General features: G+C 48.2%; 7 protein-coding genes and 1 pseudogene across 8 annotated transcripts; 5 read left to right on the forward strand and 3 right to left on the reverse strand.

The window, feature by feature from the left end:
* Positions 1-28: 28 nt before the first annotated feature.
* Positions 29-1,315, forward strand: LOC138928851 (nucleoplasmin-like protein). The gene is made up of 4 exons (XM_070287017.1): positions 29-184; positions 345-490; positions 836-1,003; positions 1,059-1,315. Exons 1-4 carry the CDS (start codon positions 163-165, stop codon positions 1,194-1,196), a joined length of 474 nt encoding a protein of 157 aa, XP_070143118.1. The 5' UTR covers positions 29-162; the 3' UTR covers positions 1,197-1,315.
* Positions 1,293-4,443, reverse strand: LOC138927835 (ADAM 17-like protease). 2 transcript variants are annotated; one of them, XM_070287014.1, is made up of 10 exons: positions 4,303-4,443; positions 3,996-4,235; positions 3,508-3,941; positions 3,256-3,450; positions 2,977-3,115; positions 2,615-2,850; positions 1,989-2,552; positions 1,826-1,931; positions 1,509-1,671; positions 1,293-1,451 (listed from the first exon to the last, which is right to left on the reverse strand). In XM_070287014.1, exons 1-10 carry the CDS (start codon positions 4,379-4,381, stop codon positions 1,409-1,411), a joined length of 2,199 nt encoding a protein of 732 aa, XP_070143115.1. In that variant the 5' UTR covers positions 4,382-4,443; the 3' UTR covers positions 1,293-1,408. The 2 variants fall into 2 exon arrangements, with proteins under 2 accessions (XP_070143115.1, XP_017036837.1); XM_017181348.3 differs by lacking the exons at positions 1,293-1,451; positions 1,509-1,671; positions 1,826-1,931; positions 1,989-2,552; positions 2,977-3,115 and having other exon boundaries at positions 2,684-2,850.
* Positions 4,444-4,580: 137 nt separating this feature from the next.
* Positions 4,581-5,649, reverse strand: LOC138928852 (uncharacterized). The gene is made up of 2 exons (XM_070287018.1): positions 5,239-5,649; positions 4,581-4,721 (listed from the first exon to the last, which is right to left on the reverse strand). The coding sequence occupies exons 1-2, from the start codon at positions 5,544-5,546 to the stop codon at positions 4,610-4,612; spliced, it is 420 nt and encodes a 139-aa protein (XP_070143119.1). The 5' UTR covers positions 5,547-5,649; the 3' UTR covers positions 4,581-4,609.
* A 10-nt stretch (positions 5,650-5,659) lies between these two features.
* On the reverse strand, positions 5,660-7,375 carry LOC138928849 (uncharacterized; annotated as a pseudogene).
* A 172-nt stretch (positions 7,376-7,547) lies between these two features.
* LOC138928850 (leukocyte receptor cluster member 1 homolog) lies at positions 7,548-8,738 on the forward strand. Its single transcript, XM_070287015.1, has 3 exons — positions 7,548-7,689; positions 7,745-7,844; positions 7,904-8,738. The coding sequence occupies exons 1-3, from the start codon at positions 7,667-7,669 to the stop codon at positions 8,702-8,704; spliced, it is 924 nt and encodes a 307-aa protein (XP_070143116.1). The 5' UTR covers positions 7,548-7,666; the 3' UTR covers positions 8,705-8,738.
* A 339-nt stretch (positions 8,739-9,077) lies between these two features.
* Positions 9,078-14,211, forward strand: LOC108085007 (protein slender lobes). Its single transcript, XM_017181440.3, has 5 exons — positions 9,078-9,275; positions 9,614-9,700; positions 9,769-13,001; positions 13,065-13,337; positions 13,393-14,211. Exons 1-5 carry the CDS (start codon positions 9,233-9,235, stop codon positions 13,825-13,827), a joined length of 4,071 nt encoding a protein of 1,356 aa, XP_017036929.1. The 5' UTR covers positions 9,078-9,232; the 3' UTR covers positions 13,828-14,211.
* A 572-nt stretch (positions 14,212-14,783) lies between these two features.
* On the forward strand, positions 14,784-17,899 carry LOC108085000 (dipeptidyl peptidase 3). Its single transcript, XM_017181428.3, has 4 exons — positions 14,784-14,869; positions 15,230-15,480; positions 15,552-16,750; positions 16,807-17,899. The coding sequence occupies exons 2-4, from the start codon at positions 15,293-15,295 to the stop codon at positions 17,808-17,810; spliced, it is 2,391 nt and encodes a 796-aa protein (XP_017036917.1). The 5' UTR covers positions 14,784-14,869; positions 15,230-15,292; the 3' UTR covers positions 17,811-17,899.
* Positions 17,900-18,016: 117 nt separating this feature from the next.
* LOC138928848 (meiosis-specific nuclear structural protein 1-like) lies at positions 18,017-19,838 on the forward strand. The gene is made up of 2 exons (XM_070287012.1): positions 18,017-18,998; positions 19,063-19,838. Exons 1-2 carry the CDS (start codon positions 18,147-18,149, stop codon positions 19,594-19,596), a joined length of 1,386 nt encoding a protein of 461 aa, XP_070143113.1. The 5' UTR covers positions 18,017-18,146; the 3' UTR covers positions 19,597-19,838.
* The last annotated feature ends 91 nt before the right edge of the window (positions 19,839-19,929 follow it).

Consider the following 19,929-nt stretch of genomic DNA (forward strand, 5'->3'; position numbering starts at 1 on the left):
AAAAATACTGAATCGCCACCAAAAGAAAACGAATCGATTTATCGATGCATCGATATATTTTTGCAGCTCCGCTTCGCATCGCTGTTTTACGGGCACGTGTAGAGTACAAAAAATTTCATTTCCATAATTAATTGACTGTACGTAGCTGTTTAAGGCTTAAAAATGGAGTCCGAGTCGTTTTATGGTAAGACTTGATAGCCACACGATGGGGAGCAACTACAACCGTGCCCGGCAGGCGTGGTGCACAGGTTTCTTTGGGGTGCTCCTCCGGCCGGCAAAAAATCGTACATACATACATATATGTAGCTTTAGTTCAACCCTTGTCCCGCTTCTCCGCCTTCCAGGTGTTACTCTCAGCGAGAAAGAGCCCATCGCACAGTTCGACGTGCCAGATATACCAGAGGAGTATATCGTCCATTCCCACAAGCTCATCATAAAACAGATCTCTCTCGGTTCTGAGGCAAAGACCGGCGAGTTCAACGTTGTCCAGGTGAGTCTTGTTTTCAAGTGTTTTTCATGCAAGGGTATCTTTTTGCAAGGGTATTGTAATTATAGACAGAAGATTGCAACGGAGACATATGCGGCCAATCAAGTATATATATTTGTGATTAGTATAAACAGCCGGATCTAACCATGTCCGTTTTTCCGCTTCTAAGCCTCTCTGAGTTTGCATTCTTCATGAATCAATGCAAATAACCTCCTTTCTATCGATCTTGTTATATATGTATGTATATCGGAAGAAGCAATACCTGACCACCGGATTCTAAGTCGTTTCACCTTATATTGTAATTAGTCTTGTAATTGAGATGAATTAATTAAATTATATTTTTCGTAGGCAGAGACAAACGTGAACGACGATGGCGAAAAGAAGACAGTAAAGATTCCCATTGCCGTTCTGAAGGTCGGAGAGACCCGTAGCTTAAGACCAAACGTTGAATTCCCCAACGGATCTGTGACTTTTAAGCTGGTGCAGGGCACTGGACCCGTCTACGTATGCGGCAAGGTAGGTTCCATTGTTCTTTCGAGTACTTCTCGTGCTGCAACTTTTACCATTTCAGGCGGAGATGAACTTTGGCGAGTTTGACGACGGCCAAATATACGGAGAAGAGTATTCAGATGAGGATGAGGAGAGCGAAGTGGAATTTGATGAAGAGGCCGCCCCTCAGACAAACGGGAAGAGCAATAAAAAGAAGTAAAACCACACTAAACTACCAAGTAAGAAAACAAAATTATAAAAGAGAATAAAAAAAAAACCAACGCCGCAGATACTAAAAATGCTACGCAGGACTAAGTTGGTTTGACATTTGGGACTATACTATACGTAATTTTATTCTTTAGTGTAATTTGTGAATGTTTTGAGAACCAGGCTCATGGAAGAGGACCCAAAGGCGAGCCGATTTATTCCACGCTAGTTGCAAGCTCGCGCCACTGAAATTTTCTGTCGCGGCACTCTGAAAGTATAATGGGTTAGTGCTTGTGCAAAGCTATTAATACCTGTCTAAGCTTACCGTATGTGTATGACACGACGCCTCTCGTCGCTCGGATGAATGAGGTCCAGCTTCTGGCTCCACTCGATTAGCTTCATTTCGTGACGGAGCTTTTTGCGATCAAAGTAAGATATAACACAGCTTATGGGAATCCAAAAAACTGCGGTGACGAGCACCACGGCCACTGAAAAGAGCATTTAAAAATTTGTATATTTTGATCATTTGGTTTTATTACATTCTTGTTACAGGAAAATACTGTTTGCCTTTTGTTTCAAGTCCTGAAGCTAGGTTTTGTTTGTTTAATTAAGAATTAATTGAGAATTATTTGTCGTACTTACTGACAATATTATCCTTCAAAAACCGTAGAGTCTTGGCCACATTTATCTCCTCTATAATATCCCAGAAGCGCTCAACGACGTCTTGTATGGTCTTCTCACACACTCCCTGGAAGTGAAATTGTAACTTTAATAACATTTCAGTGTGGCTATTCCATGCGCCAACCTTATTACAGAATCCAGTTATGCAAGGCGTGCCATCCGGAAGGACATCCGGTGGCTCAACAGGGAAGCACGTCTCGTTGATGCTCATCCGACAGCAGCGCTTACAGGCATCCGCGATTATATCGCACATGCAGCTCTGCAGGCCCTGGGTTTCACAGTATGGCACGCATTTTCCAATCCGGCACTGCCCGCGTTCCTGACAGGTTGTTCCGTCAGCCATGGCCGGCGACTTGGGGCACTCGGCATGGGCTCCAGTACAACGGGCCTCCTGTTCGCAGGTCGCATACTGCGCGTCGCGGCACTTCATCCCGGAAGCCATGAACTGGCAATTCTGGCAACACGGTGAATTCTTGTCGCTGCACATTGCGCCCTGGGTTCTGCGCAGCTTGCAGTTTTTGTCGCAGCACGAGTCGTTGTCCTCCGTGCCAAGCAGCCCGGCATCGCACTGTTCATCGCCCTCAACGCGCAGGTTGCCGCAGAAGGACTCCTCCGGCTCCGAGAAACACCTGCCCGACTTCGCTTGAAGAACTTTGCGGATGGAGCGAAGCGAGCACGGTGAGAATTTCTAGGATAAATGAGAAACCATTTATAAACGTCCTCGGACATCAGTCTACCTTTAATATTTACCTTGTTATTCACGTCGTAACCGCTAACGGAATAGGTGTACATGAGGAAGCTGCCGCCCTGCGAGGCGCTGGGCGAGCACTCGGGAATGTCGGGATCGTGCTCCGAGCCCCAGTTGTGTCCGAACTCATGAGCTGTCACCAGATCCGCCTCGCGAGTAATAACCCGCTGTCCGTAATGGTTGCGGGAGCTGCTCAGCCCAGAGTTTAAGTACAGGGTGTAGCCATTTTTGAAGTACTCTTTAGGATTGGGAAATTATATAAAAAAGTTAGTTTCCGTTAGGGCTTATGTTGAGCTTTACAAATCAACAAAATTGGGGAAAAGTTAAAGCGAAATGAAAAAATTGAGTTTCTGGAGTTAGCAACCTGGAGTACATATGCCGCCAACGGAGTTGCGGCGCGGGGACCCAACATAAGCTAAGCCTAAAATGCCGCCTTCAAACTTGAGATCGGTAAAAAGATGGGCTAGACAAAAGTCTTTGTGGCTATACTCCCGGGAGAAGACCTAACGGGTAAATGGAGCCATGGAGGATCGGAATCAAAGTGAGAGAGAGAGAGAGAGCACAAGACAAAAGTTAATCATAGTGAGATAATGAGGATCAGCAGCTACACGACCAATGGGTGGCGGCACGTAGCAAGACTCACCTCCAGCAGGTTGCGCACATCCCACTTCTCGCGAATCATATTGTAGTGGGCCTCGCCTCCTCGTAGTCTCGTGGGTTCCGAGTGCACCACAATCTTCTTGATCACAAAGCCCATGCCTTTAAAACCCTCCTGATCAGAGCGGTCCTGCCAAACCGTGTCGTTGTAGATCTTGTGCACCCGATCGATGAGACTAATCTGGGGGATTTCCGGAGTATTAGGAACTGTGAAAGTGAATTGCTTAGGCACGCTTACCAAGTAGTTAATCGTGGTTTTCGTGTTGCCTCCGCCCATTTCTTGGAAGAACCTATAGTCTGCCACTAAGAGCAGGGGACATCGAGTCTTGGTGGGTGTGTATTCATACTGGTCCGACTGGCGCTTCTCCCGCGAATGCAGCTCATTGTCCAATTCGTCTCCACTTTCCTTGTCCTCCAATTCGAGACCCTCCTTTATATAGCCACAGGTTTTCGGGACGGCTCCGGCATCAGTTTTGTGCAGCTTCACGTCTGAGGACTTGTAGGCCACCATGGTGTCTTTTTTGGCGTCTGGCAGGTGCCTCCAGGAAGGCTCAATGTGATAAGTCTCCTCCGGTAGGTGGATGGACATGGTCATGGTGCCGTCTTCAATATGAGCCCGCACTGAGGACTCCAGTTCACCAAAAACCCGACCCGTATAGAAACTGTCGTGATCTATGGGAGAGACCTTCAGTGCTATAGGATCAGGGATGGCTATCTAAATCTTACCCATATGCACCACGGTTTCATTGCCATCCGCATCTACAGCGTAGGCCCGGAATTTACTATGCAGCACATCCCTGTGCGGATGCAGGATCAGGCGGAAGTTCTTTCCCAATGTAGTGAACTCGACCTCCTTGATCACATTGAAGGGGTTCGTGCTGTGCTTGGCTCCCCGTTTGACCACTCTGTGCAGCACATCATCCTTGTGAAATACCTCGTAGTGGCGCAGAGTCCTTTGCAAGGCAACTAAATAAATCAAATGAATTTAGAATTTGGAGGTTCCATACTATAATTTTGACCAGGTAATGCTCACCGCAATTTTCTACCCAAAGGCAGGTGAGGAAACCCAAAATTATCGCTATGCCACAGCTACTAACGCATTTTGTAAACATTTTTCGCCCGCAATTTCAACATTATCGATTTTTCGTTGCTAGCGTGGCCGATGGCATTTTCCGGGAAATTCTCGTCCCTTCAATTGAAATGGGGGAGGTTTTCTGGGATTGATGCAGGGTGGTAACTTGACAGAGGTACCGCGCACATTTAAACGTATTCTTCTGCTTCAAAAAAATTTGTTAATATTTATTCTTGAAATTTTTAATGATATTTAGTTCGAAATTAAATCAGTTGCGATGAGGTGGAGACCGGGGGTCTGCGACGGCGGGAATAGGTGCCAACTTGTTGTCCACGCCGTAAAACTGTCCATTTAAACTCTTTCGTCTTGGCTTGGGCATGCTAAAAAAAATGTTTGGAAAATTAAAGCCTTAACAAGAAAGGAAACTAAATTCGGGAAACCGAAATTTGCCATCAGTTTGCCATAGGGTCTTGATCAAATCAAGAATAGATCATAACAAAGCCAAAAAATAATCGATTTGAATTCGGAAAGCTTTTCTATGCTAGTTTTTTTGTAAATTAATAAGTCTGCATACTGAATTTTAGATTTTTGGAAATATTTTTTTTTTAATTTTTGGAAAATTTTGACAGTGTAACCCCTTATAACATTTTGAGAAAAAAAATTTGAAAAAATTGTTTTCTTCCAGATATGGTTAGAAAGAAGCGCCTGTTATTGCTGATCAATAATATATATGGTTTATGGGGTCGCAATTGACTCCTCACAGACTAAAATCATAATAACCCTCAAGAAGACCAAAAATATTTGAATTCTTTAAATTAACATTTTTTCATATTTTTATATTATTGAAAAATATCATAAATAAGTCAAAACAAATTTAACTCACTTAAAAAAACTTACTTGCTTATATTGGAACCGTATACAGAAATTGTTACGTAGCTGCTTGGGACATTGTCCAGAAATTTCCGGTAACGGCAGCGCATATAGGGGTTACTGCGACAAGAGAGATACGGTGCTAGGTGCTCCAACTGGTACTTAAAGCTAGGAAGGACTGCCCAGTTCTCATCGGGTCGGTGTAGAAAATCGCGGGGCGTCTTGTCCTCGTCCACCTGTCCCCCATCCACCTCAGGCTGAAACTCTCTCATCAGCTGCCTTATGTCGAACTTTACTGGAAGGTTTGTGAACGGATCGCAAATGGTACGCGACATCTTGGCCGATCCGGAATACCAAAATTAATTTAAACAACACACGAATAAAATGAGGACAGAAGGGGACCTGCCTGCTGCCGGCGACTGACATGTACATATGTACACGTGTATAATACCATTAAAACGTATATTTGGCTTAAGTATTTAGACTGTTACAATTCCGTTAAATGTACACAATTAAATGAGAATGAGCACAATAAAAGACAAGAGGACATCGCAAGGGTAGACGTACATGTTTAAACCTTAAGTTGTATTTAATAGCCCGAGCTAAAATAATCGTGTGCCACAGCTGCCTATTTCTGCAGTTCGGCCATGTTGGCCTCAAAGATGGCCGTGTTGATTTTGTGCTTGAGAGCGATAAGCACTTCCCGGTTGCCAATAGCCCGCATCTCGTTGGCCACATATTCCCCGTACGTGGCAAACTCATCGCGGGACGGCGGCAGACTGACAACCGTGGGCGAGGGTGGACTGGGAATGACCGCACTGGCTGGCTTGGGGATGAGGATGTGTTGAGTTTGGGTAATCGCAGATTGCTCATCGTTATCCCAGGTGAGGCAGCCAGCACACTACTGCTGGTTCCATTCGAGCTGTTCTCCAATGCAGGGGTTAGGATGTGGGGCGTTGAGCCGGCATCATAGTACACACGCTTGGGCGTCGGCGGATGCAGTTGATGGTGTGTGTGCTCGTCGAAATAGCCATCCTCGTGACAAGAGGTATCGCGCCTTTGGATTTTAATAATGCGTGTGGGTACAACGTGCATTGAGTTGTTAGCACCACTCTGGGCTGGCGTTGACTGGTAGTGAAGCTCTCCACTCTCACTCGCCTGGAAGCTCACGGCCTCCATGGCATTGGCCGAGTGGTGCATGTCGATGAGCGACTGCTGATGCTGGTGATGGGGATTTTCCAATGGTTCCGCTTCTTCCTGCTCACCTATGCTAACGTACCGCACGTTCAGCTCCTTTCCCAGCTTCGGCTTGGATTCCGCATCGTCCATCTCCTGCTCCTCGATGTCATCGACGTCTTTGGTTGTCTCTTCAATCAGTTTCTCCAGCTCCTGGGCCCGGCTGCTAGCGTGACTCTTTCGCAAATACTCTTCGTTCATGTTGCTGTTGCTATTGCCCCCGCTGTTTCCGTTGTTCACCGGAGTGCTCCTTTCGCTGTGGTTCTCCGCGTTCACCTCTCCTACAACGAACTTTCTTTCGTCGCCCTGCAGATCGGGTTTTAATCGACCTTTTGTGGACCGACAGGCGTAAGGAGAGCTAAGGAATACCAGGTTTTTGAAACCGAACCACTTGGAGTTGTACGGCTCCTTGCGCTTCATGCGACTGATCTCCCGGTGGTACTGCGTTCGCAGCGTGTGGAACTTCTTTTCTAGCTCGTTCACCGGAATATTCCCGCCGAGAACCTGGCTGACTTCGTTCAAGAGCCGCTGCTTCACGTCCTTCTTTCGGTACTCGTCGCACGTCATGTCCCACAGACCGCGACGGGAGCGGTACTCACTGATCAGCAGCAACGTCTTCTCTCGCGTCCACTCCATTTTTAGCACAGCTGCCGCTGCCGGGCAAACGATGTCACCAGGGCAGAACAATGAGACCTGCTCCCTTTGATCGAGAAACGAGAAAAGCACAACAAACGCTCTTGTTAGACATATTCACACAGGCGGGTTTTTAATAGCCTCTAAGAGTTACCTCAAAGCGGATCGGCTGCACTGCTGCTGCGTTTTATTTTGGCTACTCCAAAACAGTTGCAAGCTGTCGCTGGGGAGCTATTTCTGCGGATGTGTTTGTGAATGTGTTTGCCTGGGCGCCAGCTCCTTATGCGGGACTGTTTGACTTCAACCAGTGGAAACGGAGGGGCTACAGATACAGAGTCCGCGAGTCAACAAATGTTTGGCCTCCGCTTCTTTAAATTGCACAAAAACAGCAAAAATTTCCTCCCCTCGTTAAAAACATTGTGTATTGTGTATCAGTGTTGTCAGATAAAAAATTGGCCTTTCCCCTAAAAAATCCCAAATAGTTTAAATAATACAGAGAATGCGATAGTTAAAAAAGGCATTTTAATATCGATAAGTCGATATATATATTTATTTTTGCACATCCCTATTGGCTTTTATTGGAAAAATGAATATTTTACCAAAAAAACGGTGAGTGGATTAATTTTAAGTAACTGAAGTTGTTCTGACTTCGCTCCTCTTGTAGCTGGCATGTGCGTACCAAGGATAACATTGCCCGCGTGCGCCGGGATCAGGCAGCAGCCGCAGCCGAGGAGAAGATACGACAGGACAAGTTGGAATTTGCTGTAAGAACAACAAAAAATGTGTGTATCTTCCATTGTCTATCACCATATCTTCTGTACAGGAAAGCGAGGCCCGCATAAACTTTCTGCGCCGCCAGTCGGGGCTCCCGGAAAAGGTCTCGGCCGCGCAGGCTTCCGCCCCCCAGAATCACGATGCCAACGCTGGACAAACCACGGGAGTGGACCTCTTTGCGGATTACAGGAGCCACGTAAAGACGACCAACAAGGATTTGGAGAAGGAGCAGAAGGAGGAGCAGGAGAAGTACGAGAAGCAGGTCGGCTACCTCACCTATCTAGGCCAGGATACCAATGAGGCTCTGAAAGTGCGCAGCTGGTATGAGGTGGCTCCCAAGAGGACAGACGTGGGTAATACCAGTGCCGCTGAGAGCCATCTGAAGCAGAAGTTGGCTCACGATCCCCTCACCTTGATCAATGCTCTTCTTCCGCCCACAAAAAAAGAACCAAGAAGGACGAACAAAAGAAAACGTGAAAGGACTCCCTCTCCTCAGCCACCACCACCCACACCCACCTCGGCCTCCTCCCATAAGGTCAATAAGCAGAAGAAAAGGAAGCAACCTAAGTCGACCGAGAGGAAGGACAAAAAACAAAACAGCTTAAGTCGCGTATCGGAGGCCGAGGAAACTAAGGAAGCAGAGCGCTGCAAACGCGAGAAGCTGGAGATGTTGAGGAAGGAGCGACTGCGAAGAGAGGCAGCCGAGCGCCAGCGCTCTGAGGCTCTTTTCGCTCCCAAAGAAGCGGCGGCGGCACCCAGTGCAGCATCTACACCAGCTCCAACGCCTAGAATCGTACAGAAATACAATAGCCAATTTAATCCGGAGCTCGCCAAACAAAATATGATTTGAAATAAAAATCGCTCTATTTACTTTTGTTTTTAAATTATTTCGAAATGCATTATAAATTAGATTAATTTGCCACTTTTTTGTGCCATAAATGGAAGCTATTGTTTGGTTCACTTTAGAAATCGGCGCTAAATCCGGTTTGAAGGTAACGGCCCATTGTACGCAGATAAAAGGGCCAGTGTTGAAAAGCGCCATAATCAATATAATTATTTACTGAGAATTATAATAAATCCATCGAAATGCAGGGGACGAGCGGGCGAAATGAACATGTTGTCCAGAATACCATTGATTAATCCCTATTTGCTTAGAGTTCTGTACAAAGGAGACCAACATTTGAACTTTAACGGTCGCCGTGGTGCCGCCAAGAAAAAGCGCAACAGCGGACCAGTGCTGGAAAACATGCAGTTGGGCACATGTCGATTTCACTGCCTCCGCCTTTGATTCTCGGTTCAACTCATTTCCTTGCAGGACGAGAAGTTTCCACAATTTAAATTAGCTGATTGTATTCTGAGCACGTCAAAGCGGAGCCAAATGGAGGAGAATTCGGAGAACACGGAGGTTCAGGGACAGCGTGGTGAGTGGTTATATGTGGATCAAGCGTGAATCCTAGGCTCGACCGTAAAAAGCAACGGGATCTATGTACATGCGTACATATTTACATACATATGTAGTGCCCAAATTTAAGACATTTAACTTAATTTCCCTGGCATTTGCATCCAGCTAACGATGTAAGTGACTTTGTTATATACAGCTATGTGTGTGTGGGAGGTGGGGTCTACGGCAAACGCCGAGATTCAAGTAACGGGATCTACAAAATACATATGTACATAATATGTACATAAGTACGCCGATGCCGGCCATTTGCCTGCGTGCTCCGCTTCTTCCTCTGCTTAATTGCTCGTTTTTCTGTAGTGACACGGGCTCGCACGCGCCGGATGTCCCTGCTGGACACAGACAGTCGGCCTGGAACGCCGCAGCTGGACACTGCCTCGGATCGGGGTGAGTTTTGGTGAAATCCCTAAAGAAGAAAATGCAGCAGCTCCTAATCCCATTTACTCGTTTACTAGGCACAGCTTCACCGCGCCCCACTCGCCGCACGCGTCTGAACTCTGTCACATTGGACGTTAGGACTCCTACTCGGCCCACACGCGCCTCTCTGGCCCGTGGCGAGACCCCAGAGCCCACCACACCCTCCTCCGTGAAGAGGACTGCTCGCACTCCGGCCAAAACCAAATCAGTGCGCCAACAATTGACGCTCAAAGAGGAGGAGGAAGTTGAAGTAAAGCAGGCGGAGAAGCCGAGCTCGCGAACGAACACGCCCCCGCCCGCTGGCGAGAAGAGAGTGACACGCTCCATGTCGCAGACACCGCCCAGCGTTACCCGACCCTCGTCGCAACCCGATCTGATCGCTTTCCCAGAAGATAATCCAAAGCGGAAGCTGGAGAGTGTGGACAAGCCACAAGTGTTGGTTCAGGAAGTAATGGCGGCAGATTCGATTAAACCATACACACCTAAGGTGTCTGTGAGGCTTGAGAAGCTAAAATTGACTGAACATGGCAGAAGTGACATGGTTTTGGCCGAGGAAATCAAACAAAAGGCAAGATCATCCCCTATGAACTCGTTGGTGGTCGAAGGAACAAATGATGATCCCACAGAGTCCGTACCGATTCTGGATTCTGAAAAATCCCAGGCCCTGCCGAGCATTAACAACGAAAGCCAGGCGTCCATTCCCTCAACCGACCCAAAAACAGTTTTTGAATTCTTTGATGCATCAGATAACAAAATGGAAATGCAACCAGTACCAGCACATTTGCCGGTCCGGGCTCCTAAAAATAATGATTCCCTGGAAGAGCAAGAGTTCTTAGATGCAGAAGAATCGCTGCCAGAAGATGAGCCGCAAAAAGATGACCGAGTGTCTGAGATGGAACAGCGTTCCAAAGGTGAGCAGCAGGTTATGCCGAAGCCAGATATTGCTGAGCCGGAAGCGAAAATCATGCTTCAGGAGAGTCAAAAACTGGAACAGGGTTCCATAGTTGATCAGAGGGTTATGCCGAAGCCAAAAGAGGAAATCACGCGTCAGGAGAGCCCAAAACTCAAAGAGGTAACTATTGAACTGGACCAGGGTTCCAAAGTTGAGCAGCAGGTTATGCCGAAGCCAGATATTCCTGAGCCAGAAGAGGCAATCATGCGTCAGGAGAGTCCGAAACGCAAAGAGGCCCCTATTGAAACTCCCGAAGAACTCATTGCGGAGGAAACTAAGCCTCTGGAGACCCCTATTGATGTAGATGAGGAAATAGATGTTCTAGATAGGGAGAATTCGGTCATTACTTCAACATATCTGGATCCTTTTACTGGCATCAACAAGAAAGTCGTGGGCTTTAACAGCGACACAGAGGAGGCCGACGTTGAAAAGAAACGATTTCCCAAGACCCCGGGCCGCGAGAAAGCCCCATCTATTATAAGCTTTACCCCGCAGCCATTAAAGACTGACCTGGAACCGAGGCGAAATAGCTCCACGCCCTTGCTCAAGAGCCAAGAGTCACAGTTGGCTCATGGCAAGCCAAAGCTGCAGCCACCGCCGCTTCAAATAGACGCAATCAAGCCTTTCGATGAGCTGGAGAAAGAGAAGGAATCCTCACTGGTGAGGCCAGCAAACATGTCGCCAAAGAAGTCTATGACCGCAATCCTCGCTCTCCTGAATAGCGATGAGGAGCCGGAAGAAAGTGGTGGCGAAGAGGAGGAGGGCGATGACTGCGAGTTCGTTGATAACGAAGCGGAGGAGGCGCCTGCTCATTACGTGTCAGGAGACTCCATGGACTCTACGGATCGTCGAGAGATTGAGGAAAATGAAATTCACAGCGACGGGGAATCAGTGGGAAGCCAGGACACCGAAGACGATTCTGTTGGTGATATACATGAATCGAGTGATTCCTTTATCGTTCCGGACGACGATGTGGAGGAGGATTTGGACCCACTGTGCTACTCCACCAACGAGGAGGATGAGGCGGAACATTTCGAATCGAGGGACAAAAAGAAACGTCGTCGAATTTTAGTGGCGGAGTCTAGTGACGATGAAAACCAGGGCAAGGACCAGAACATGAGCCAATTGGCCAAGTCCAAGGACCAGAGCAACTTCTCGTCCGATGCCAGCAAACTGAGCGAAGCTGCCCAAATGTTGAACGCCAGCACGGAGAAGACTTCCCACTCTGAAACCGAACTGGAGAACTCGCGAATCGTGGCACTTAACGAACTAAACAAGTCGGAGAGGTTCAACAAGACAGCCACGCGCCTGGACGCTAGCGTATTGGAGCTGGATTCCACTGATCAAGAGGAAGAGGAACAGGAGGAGGATGAGGACCAGGCAAATAAGGGAAATAGGAGTGTAGTTGAGATCATGGACTCCGAGGACGACAAGGAGGGCCCCGTTGACGACAAAGACGAAGGCGAGGGCGAAGAACATGAAGCTGCACCTGAAACTAAAAATGAGAGGGCAGCAGAGGAGGAGACTGTGGAAAAGTCCACCTCCTTTCAGACACAAAAATCATCGAAATCTGCGGATGAGGAAGCTCTGCTTGCAGAGTTAGCTTCCAGTGATCTGCGTCACCTTGAGACCATGTTCAATCCTCTCCAGAAGTCTCGTCGCCAGTCCTTGATCATGCCCGGTCATGAAGTGGCAGCCAAAGAGCCCAAGCTGAAGCGCCGCAGTACCTGTGCTCTGGTTGGCAGTCCCTCACAATCCTTTGTGAATATGATGGCCGAACACAAGCGGATCATAAACAAGCGCAAACGCCTCTCAAAGAGCTTTTCAGGCGCTGCCGAAGATCTAGAAGAAATGAGCGGAATTCATCATGAGCGAAAGCGCCTGAAAAGCTCAAGAGGGGATTCCTCAGAGTCCTTGGAGGATGACGATGATCCCAAAGTTGAGGCGGCTCCCGTGGAACATTCTGCTGAGATCGAGACATCTGAACAAGATGTTTTCCAGGAATCAGACAACGCAGAAGAGCCGATGCAGACTGAAACCATTCCAGAAGCAATCCCTGATGACAAGATGGAAAATGTTTCTTTGAAAAAATCACCAGCAAAGGAAACTTCGTTGGATAATTCACGGTCCAAGGAACAACCCAATCCGATATGGGAGGCGGAGGCAGCTGGTGTTAAGACTATTCCTTCTATTAAAGCATCGGCAACCAAAGGAAAGCTTGAGCCCTCCAGTGAGCCCAGGACTGCTGAATATTACCTAGAATACTGCAACAGCGTCCTCCAGAAGGCCAATGAAGCCTTAAGGAGGAAGAAACAAGAGGTGAGTTAATGAACAAGTGTAAACTAAGATGAATTGGTGTTATATCTAAATCATTTTTTCAAGGACGTTGCCGCAGGAAAGAAGCAAAAGAAGCAAAAGCGACCAGCTGCGTCTGCGGCTGGCAAATCCGATCAAGTGATGTCAGTTTTGCCACTCCAGACGGGAAAACCAACTTCTAAGCCTTCACTGGCCATATCCACAGTGCAGGCGGGGAAACACGATGCTAAGCCAACCCCTCCTCCCCCTAAGAAGGATTTGAAGCGCCTGCAGGCAGCTCGCCAGGCTGTGGGGCATGCTGTTAACCTCCTGGCGCCGGCCAAAATCGCCGGCAAAGAGGTGAGTTTGGCCAAGATCCTTAAAGGAATTAGACTAATTCCTTGCTCCTCCGCAGCCACGTTCTCTGGCACGTAAACTATCGCCGCAGCCGCCCATAGAGGCCAAGAAGGACAGCAAAAAGCTGAAGAAAACCAAAAAGCAGAAGTTGGCAGAGTCCCCTTTAAAGAGTTCCGATGAGGAAAACCATGTCGTGCGAGGCAATCGTTTCCGCACGAATGCCGGCTTTGTGACAGTATCCAGGATCGATTCTCCGCCGAGAGCACCAATTATTGAGCTAATTAAAACCAGCTCCGGCATAATGCGTGTGGAGCCGGCAACACCGAAGCAGAAATACTTTCGCGATACGCCGGCTACTCCGAGAAACCAAGGATTCCAAGAGAGGCCAGCTTCCCCTGGGCACTCAAAGAAGCGAGTCAAGCAGAAAGCCCAAAACCCAGCTATGCAGTCGGCGCTTCGCTTCAAGGAACAGGCCTTTGCCCGCAAGTTTTGAGCCCAAATGCAAATGGAAACCTAGTATTTAAAAGAAGAGAAGGCGAAAAGCGAGGATTTCTACGCATATTATTCTTTTCTTTAGATTATAGTTATTTTTCCAAATTATTTCTGAACAGGGTTTATCAATTTTTGTTTGTCTTTTACGTTTTATTGAATTATTGAATTGTTTTTCTAATTTTTCCTTTTCTTCCCTTTCATTAACTTTAAAGTTTGTTTTGGAGCGAGTTTATTATCTTTTGTTTATTTGTTTCAAATTAGGTTTTCTTATTATTCTGCGTTCTGGAGATCTTGCCACAATGATATTTCAGTTATATTCCAATACTTATACGTATGCAGCACTTATTGAATTAAATAAATACATATATGTTTGTTAGACCATAAAGTTTTTTGTGATGGAGACTTTCAATAATGCTAACAGAATAAGTTGCAAACTGAATTTCAGAAATAAGCTTTTCAGTTTATAAACTGACAAATCTCAGCTCTGATATTTTCTGTAAGTTTATTTGAGGAGGTTGGAAAATGTAACTCAAAAAAGCCTTAATTTTAATTCGGAAGACCGTGGTATGTTAGTTTTTATTAGCTTAAAAAATCTGCATACCGAATTTAAATTTGAAAAAATTTTAATTTTTTCACAATTTTCACGATGTAACCTCTTATAAAATTTTGGAAAAATTGTAAAATTTTTTTTCCGCCAGACATGGCTGGAAAGACTTGGCTTGTAGTGCTGATCAATAATATATATGATTTATAGGCTCGAAAATGACTCCTTCACTGAATTGCCAGTTTATGACTTCAGCTATACCCTGAAAGCGGTATAACAAATTAAGTTTAGAGCGCAAGTCCAAAGTATATTTTACCGTTTGAATTCGGCGGGCTATCGTTTACCATCGATAAACTAAAACTAAACTATCGTTATCATCGCCATGGGCTCGGAATCCGTGACTGGTCACATCCTGGACTGGTCACACTCCCTGCACCTGTACAACTTGCAAAAATCTGTCGGCGGAATCCTTTTATTTCTTCAGTTCTTCTTTTCCGAGGTACGTAAGGACGGAGCTCGACCTGGTAGGTGTTTCGGACCCCAAAAGCTAGTCGACGAAGTGTTTTGTTTTGCGATAGACTAACCAGCACGTTGTTGTTCAGCATCCATCAACCTTGCTCCGTGTGAGCAGGGGCTTCCTGCCTTGTCATCCATGCGGTGTCCATTTTAGCCGGCTCTGATTTAAACTACATATTTTTGTTGGTTTACGCCCGCTTACTGCCACATCTGCTGGTTTGTGGGACAGCCCATAGAAGAAAGTGCATCCGTCATCAGTTTTCTATTACGTTTACTGCCCTCAGCCAGCCTTTTGGTTTTTCTTCCAAAATTGTTATAAAGCGTAGCATTTTACATTTTCCAGTTTGGGCGACGAGTAATGTAATCTCTCACAGAAAAGTTGGCCCATTTCGAAATTGCCTCAGTCATGTTTTGGCTTAAATCCGTACAGAGGTGCCGGCAGCATCTGAACAGCAGGCTCTGCCAAGTCCGCTGTAACAGAGTTTATTCCGGGAGAACTCTCACTCTCTCTGGGCCGAGCACTCCGCGATTCTTCAGAGACTCGTCCGGCGTTTGTAGCTCCCTCCGACTTAGACCACTGTCCATCCGCTACAGGTATTTGGCAGGCGTTATCTCTGTTATCCAGATAGCCTTGGCTAACCCCCGCCAATCCTCTGTCATTGCAGTTGCAGCGCGAATATACCCCAGCCCGCTGACATGGCTAGTAAGACCGCCCACTTCGTCCTGCCCAACACGCAGCCCATCGCCGATCTGGACTGCAAGAGCGCCTTCGAGAACCTGACCGAGAAGGAGAAGCTCTATGCCCACCACTTCAGCAAGGCTTCCTGGGACGGAGGCCTCATCGCTGTCATCCAGTCAAGCCCTGAGGCGCCACTTGTATTCTCCCTGCTGCACCGCATCTTTGTGGCAGAGAAGCCGGCGGAGCTCAGGGTTAAGGCTCTTGAAGCAGGAGTCAGCGTCGATGAGTATACGGGCTTCCTGGTCTATGCGTGCGGCGTGTTCGCCAACGCGGGCAACTACAAGGGAATGGGCGATAGCAAGATCGTGCCCAATCTGCCCGAGGCGAAGTTCGAAGCTATTGTACGCTCCTCCGCTGCCTACGCCACCGAGCCACGCGTGGGCAAGATCTTCGAGAAAGTCAAGGATTTGGTGTATGCATTGGAGTCGCGAAACGAAATACTGGGATTCGCTCCCGATGGAATAACCACATACTGGTCAGATAACTGCACCAAGGAGGATTCTGAGATTGTCAACAAGTGGCTAACCTCCAAGCGCATCGAACCCTACATGTGCCGCACGTTCAAGGTGCTGGAAAATGGTCAAACCATCTACGATGTCAAGTTGGGGTCGGTGGCGGAGTCCCCGCAGGACGGGATCACACTGCCTCTGGAGGAGTTCAACGGCAACAAGTTCCGCGTAACCCGTGGTGACTACCGAAAGCTCCTGCAGCGCGTCAACATGCACCTTTTGGAGGCCCAGAAGTACGCGGCCAACGAAAATGAGTCCAAGATGATCGAGCACTACGTTCGGTCCTTTGAGCAGGGCTCGCTTGCCGAGCACAAGGACGGATCCCGCTGGTGGATCAAGGACAAGGGACCCGTTATTGAGACCTACATTGGCTTCATCGAAACCTACAGGGATCCGGCTGGAGGTCGCGCCGAGTTTGAAGGCTTTGTGGCCATGGTGAACAAGGAGAGCTCAGCTAAGTTCTCCGAGCTTGTGAATCGCGCCGAGAAACTGGTGGAGTACCTACCCTGGACGAAGCCGTACGAGAAGGACTCCTACCTGAAGCCGGACTTTACCTCCCTCGATGTGCTTACCTTCGCCGGCAGCGGAGTGCCCGCCGGCATCAATATTCCCAACTGTAAGATGGATCTCCCTCTATCGGAATATTTTACTAAATGAATATTTTTCATACAGACGACGAAATCCGCCAGGACGAGGGCTTTAAGAACGTCTCACTGGGCAATGTGCTGGCCAACATCAACCGCAAGGACCCCATTCCCTTCCTGACCGAAGAAGACCAGACCTTGATGAAGGAGTACAAGGTGAAGGCCTTCGAGGTTCAAGTAGGTCTCCACGAACTCCTGGGTCACGGCAGCGGCAAACTGTTCCGGATCGACGAGAAGGGAGTCTACAACTTTGACAAGGAGAACACCGAGAACTTGATCACTGGCGAAGGCATCTCGACGTGGTACAAGCCGGGAGAAACATACGACACGAAGTTTGGGGCAATTGGATCTTCGTATGAGGAGTGTCGTGCTGAAGCCGTGGGACTATATCTCTCCCTGCAGCGGGACATTCTGGAGATCTTCGGTTTCAAGGATAAGGCGGAGCAGGACAACATCATTTACGTTAACTGGCTGAGTCTTATTTGGAACGGCATGGGCGTGGCCCTGGAGATGTACAACCCCAAGTCAAAACTGTGGCTGCAGGCCCACTCTCGCGCCCGGTTCGTCATCATGAAGGTGCTCCTGGAAGCTGGCGACGGACTGGTGAAGATTGAGGAAACCGAGGGCGGAAAAAATCTTCTGCTGACAGTGGATCGCAGTAAGATCGAGACCGTGGGAAAGAAGGCTCTAGGGGACTTCCTTACAAAACTCCAAGTCTACAAGTCAACGGCGGACATCCAGGCGGCCAACAAGATGTACGAACACTACTCGGAGGTGAACGAGAGCGGGTCGCATCCGTGGGCCAAGTGGCGGGACATTTGTTTGGCGCACAAGAAGCCGCGCATGATCCTCGTGCAGGCCAACACTGAGGTGGGCAAGGACCAGAAGGTGCACCTGAAAACTTACGAGCCAACTCACGAGGGCTACATCCAGTCCTGGGTGGAGCGCTACCCCTCCACGGACATTGACGACCTGCTGGAGTCGATTGTGGAAAAGGACAAGAAGTACTTTCCGACCGCCTTCGAAACCTGAATTGTTACGCATTTAACAATGTCCCATAAGCTTGTACTATGATTTTCAAGTAATTACTAAATTGTCATTTAATGACGAAGTATACATTATCCATCAAAGCATTTGTTGCTTATTTTAACTCAAAATATTTCCCTTGACTATGTAAATTTTGAAATATGAGAATGTTCTACCTGTTTGCCACTCACAGAGATGCGTTGACAAGGAGTTTAGGAACTACCTGAGTAACTAATGCCTAGCAACGCAGTCATAGTATGTAACCAGTAGTCATTGAGTTTTGCGTAATACTCCTGTCTTCCCTTCCACTGTTTTAATTCCATATATTTAATTTTCCTCGCCATGGCAACCAGCAGGGGACGAGTTAGCCAGGGGGACCTCGGTGCGTTCGAAATCGGGAAAGCCAAATTCAAGGTGCCGCCGAGCCTGCGCTTAGAGCGCGACATCAAGAGCTGCAAATTGTTCCAGGAGATGCAGCACCACATGGATAAGATCAACAGTCTGAAACTCTCTAAGGAGATGACACGGGATACTTTCGAGGGGGCGGCCATGACACATGAGATGCAGCTATTAAAGCACGCAGAGTTCGTAGAGAAGAAGCGCCGTCAGCAGCTGCGGCAGGATTGCGAGGAGCTCCGCGAATTGGCAGAGCAACTTCGCCTGGCCGCCATTTCGAAGCAGATAGCCGATGACCTGGCGGAACGGGAGCGCGCACGGCAGCTAGCTGTACAGGCTAAGGCACAGGAGGTGTCCGAAGACCGCGGCTTGCTGGAGGCGAAGCGGCGCGAAGAAGAAATGGCCCGCAAGGAGCAGCAGCGTTGCCTGCGCGAATCGCTCGTCAGCCAAATGGAGGAGAACCGCTTACGTCGGCAGGGCCAGCACGCACAGGGAATGAACGACCGTGAGCTAAGCCAGGCCAAACAGAAGCAGATCCAGGAGGAGGATCACGCCATTCAGATTGAACTGGAACAGCGAAAGGTGCAGAAACGCCATGACATGTTGCGGTCTATCGAGGAGAACAAGCAGCACAGAGAGTGGGAACGGGCCCAGAATCTGCAGGAGCTGGGAAAACTCCTGGAGAAGCAGTCGGAGATCGAAAACAGGAAGCAGCAGCTGGAGGAAGAACGCATTCAGGTACAGCGAAAGAAGCAGGAAATCAGCATTCGCTTGGGCGAGCACGTCCAACAGATCGAGGTAATATAGCCCCACAGTTTCCTTTTAATCCCTGTTAGCTGCACTGACGCCCTTTTAATCGCAGAACCAGAAGCGCCATCGAGACAACCTCTTGCAGGATCTGCTGGAAGCGGAGTACTTGGCCAAGAGTGACGAGCGCTTCCGCCAGCAGATTCAGCAGGAGCAGATGTACCGGCGGCGCACCAAGCTGGAAATGGACCGCTATCGTTTGGAACAGGAGCACCGTAAGATGGAGGAGATGCAGCTGAAGCGCGCGGAGATAGAGACCCGCCAGCAGGAGGTGTCTGGCACACATGTGGAGGCCGAGAAACAACTGGAGAACTACCGCCAGCGTAGGGCGCACGGGGCAACCCTGCTGGCCATGATGGAGGATAATCAGCGCAAACGAGCAGAGGCCACCGCCGAAACTGTGCAGTACTTCGACATGAAGGCCAAGTCCGATGCCGAATTGGAGGAGCGGGTCAAGCGGGAGCGGTTGCTCATGTTGGGCCAGGTGCCGGCCCCTGTACTCCGTTACCTGCCGAAGCATGTTCTGACCTCTACGGATCGCGAGCACTTCTTCGTCTCGCAGCAGGCGATGGGTAGCGGTGATATGTAGCCTGTGCTGGGGCCCTGTAATAACCAGACATTTCAAATCTGCGTCCACCCGCCACCCAAATCCGCGTACGTGACGTGTATCACCGCGGACTGGGCGATGTTGCCAGACTGTGGCGACTGGAAACTAGTTCCACAGTCAGCCAGAAAATTATATTATTCTGTGGTGCGTTAGATTAGAAATGATCTAAAACAAACACTTAAAAAATACAACTATTAAATTAAATACAATAAGTTAAAAAAGAACGAACTCGTGTACATTTTCATGTATTTTTTTGTTAATTATTTGATCATGTGGCAGTCCTATTCACAAAAGTAGCAAGTTCCGAACGGAACT

This window comes from Drosophila kikkawai, chromosome 3R (assembly GCF_030179895.1).
Source record: "Drosophila kikkawai strain 14028-0561.14 chromosome 3R, DkikHiC1v2, whole genome shotgun sequence".
Taxonomy (NCBI): Eukaryota; Metazoa; Arthropoda; class Insecta; order Diptera; family Drosophilidae; genus Drosophila; species Drosophila kikkawai.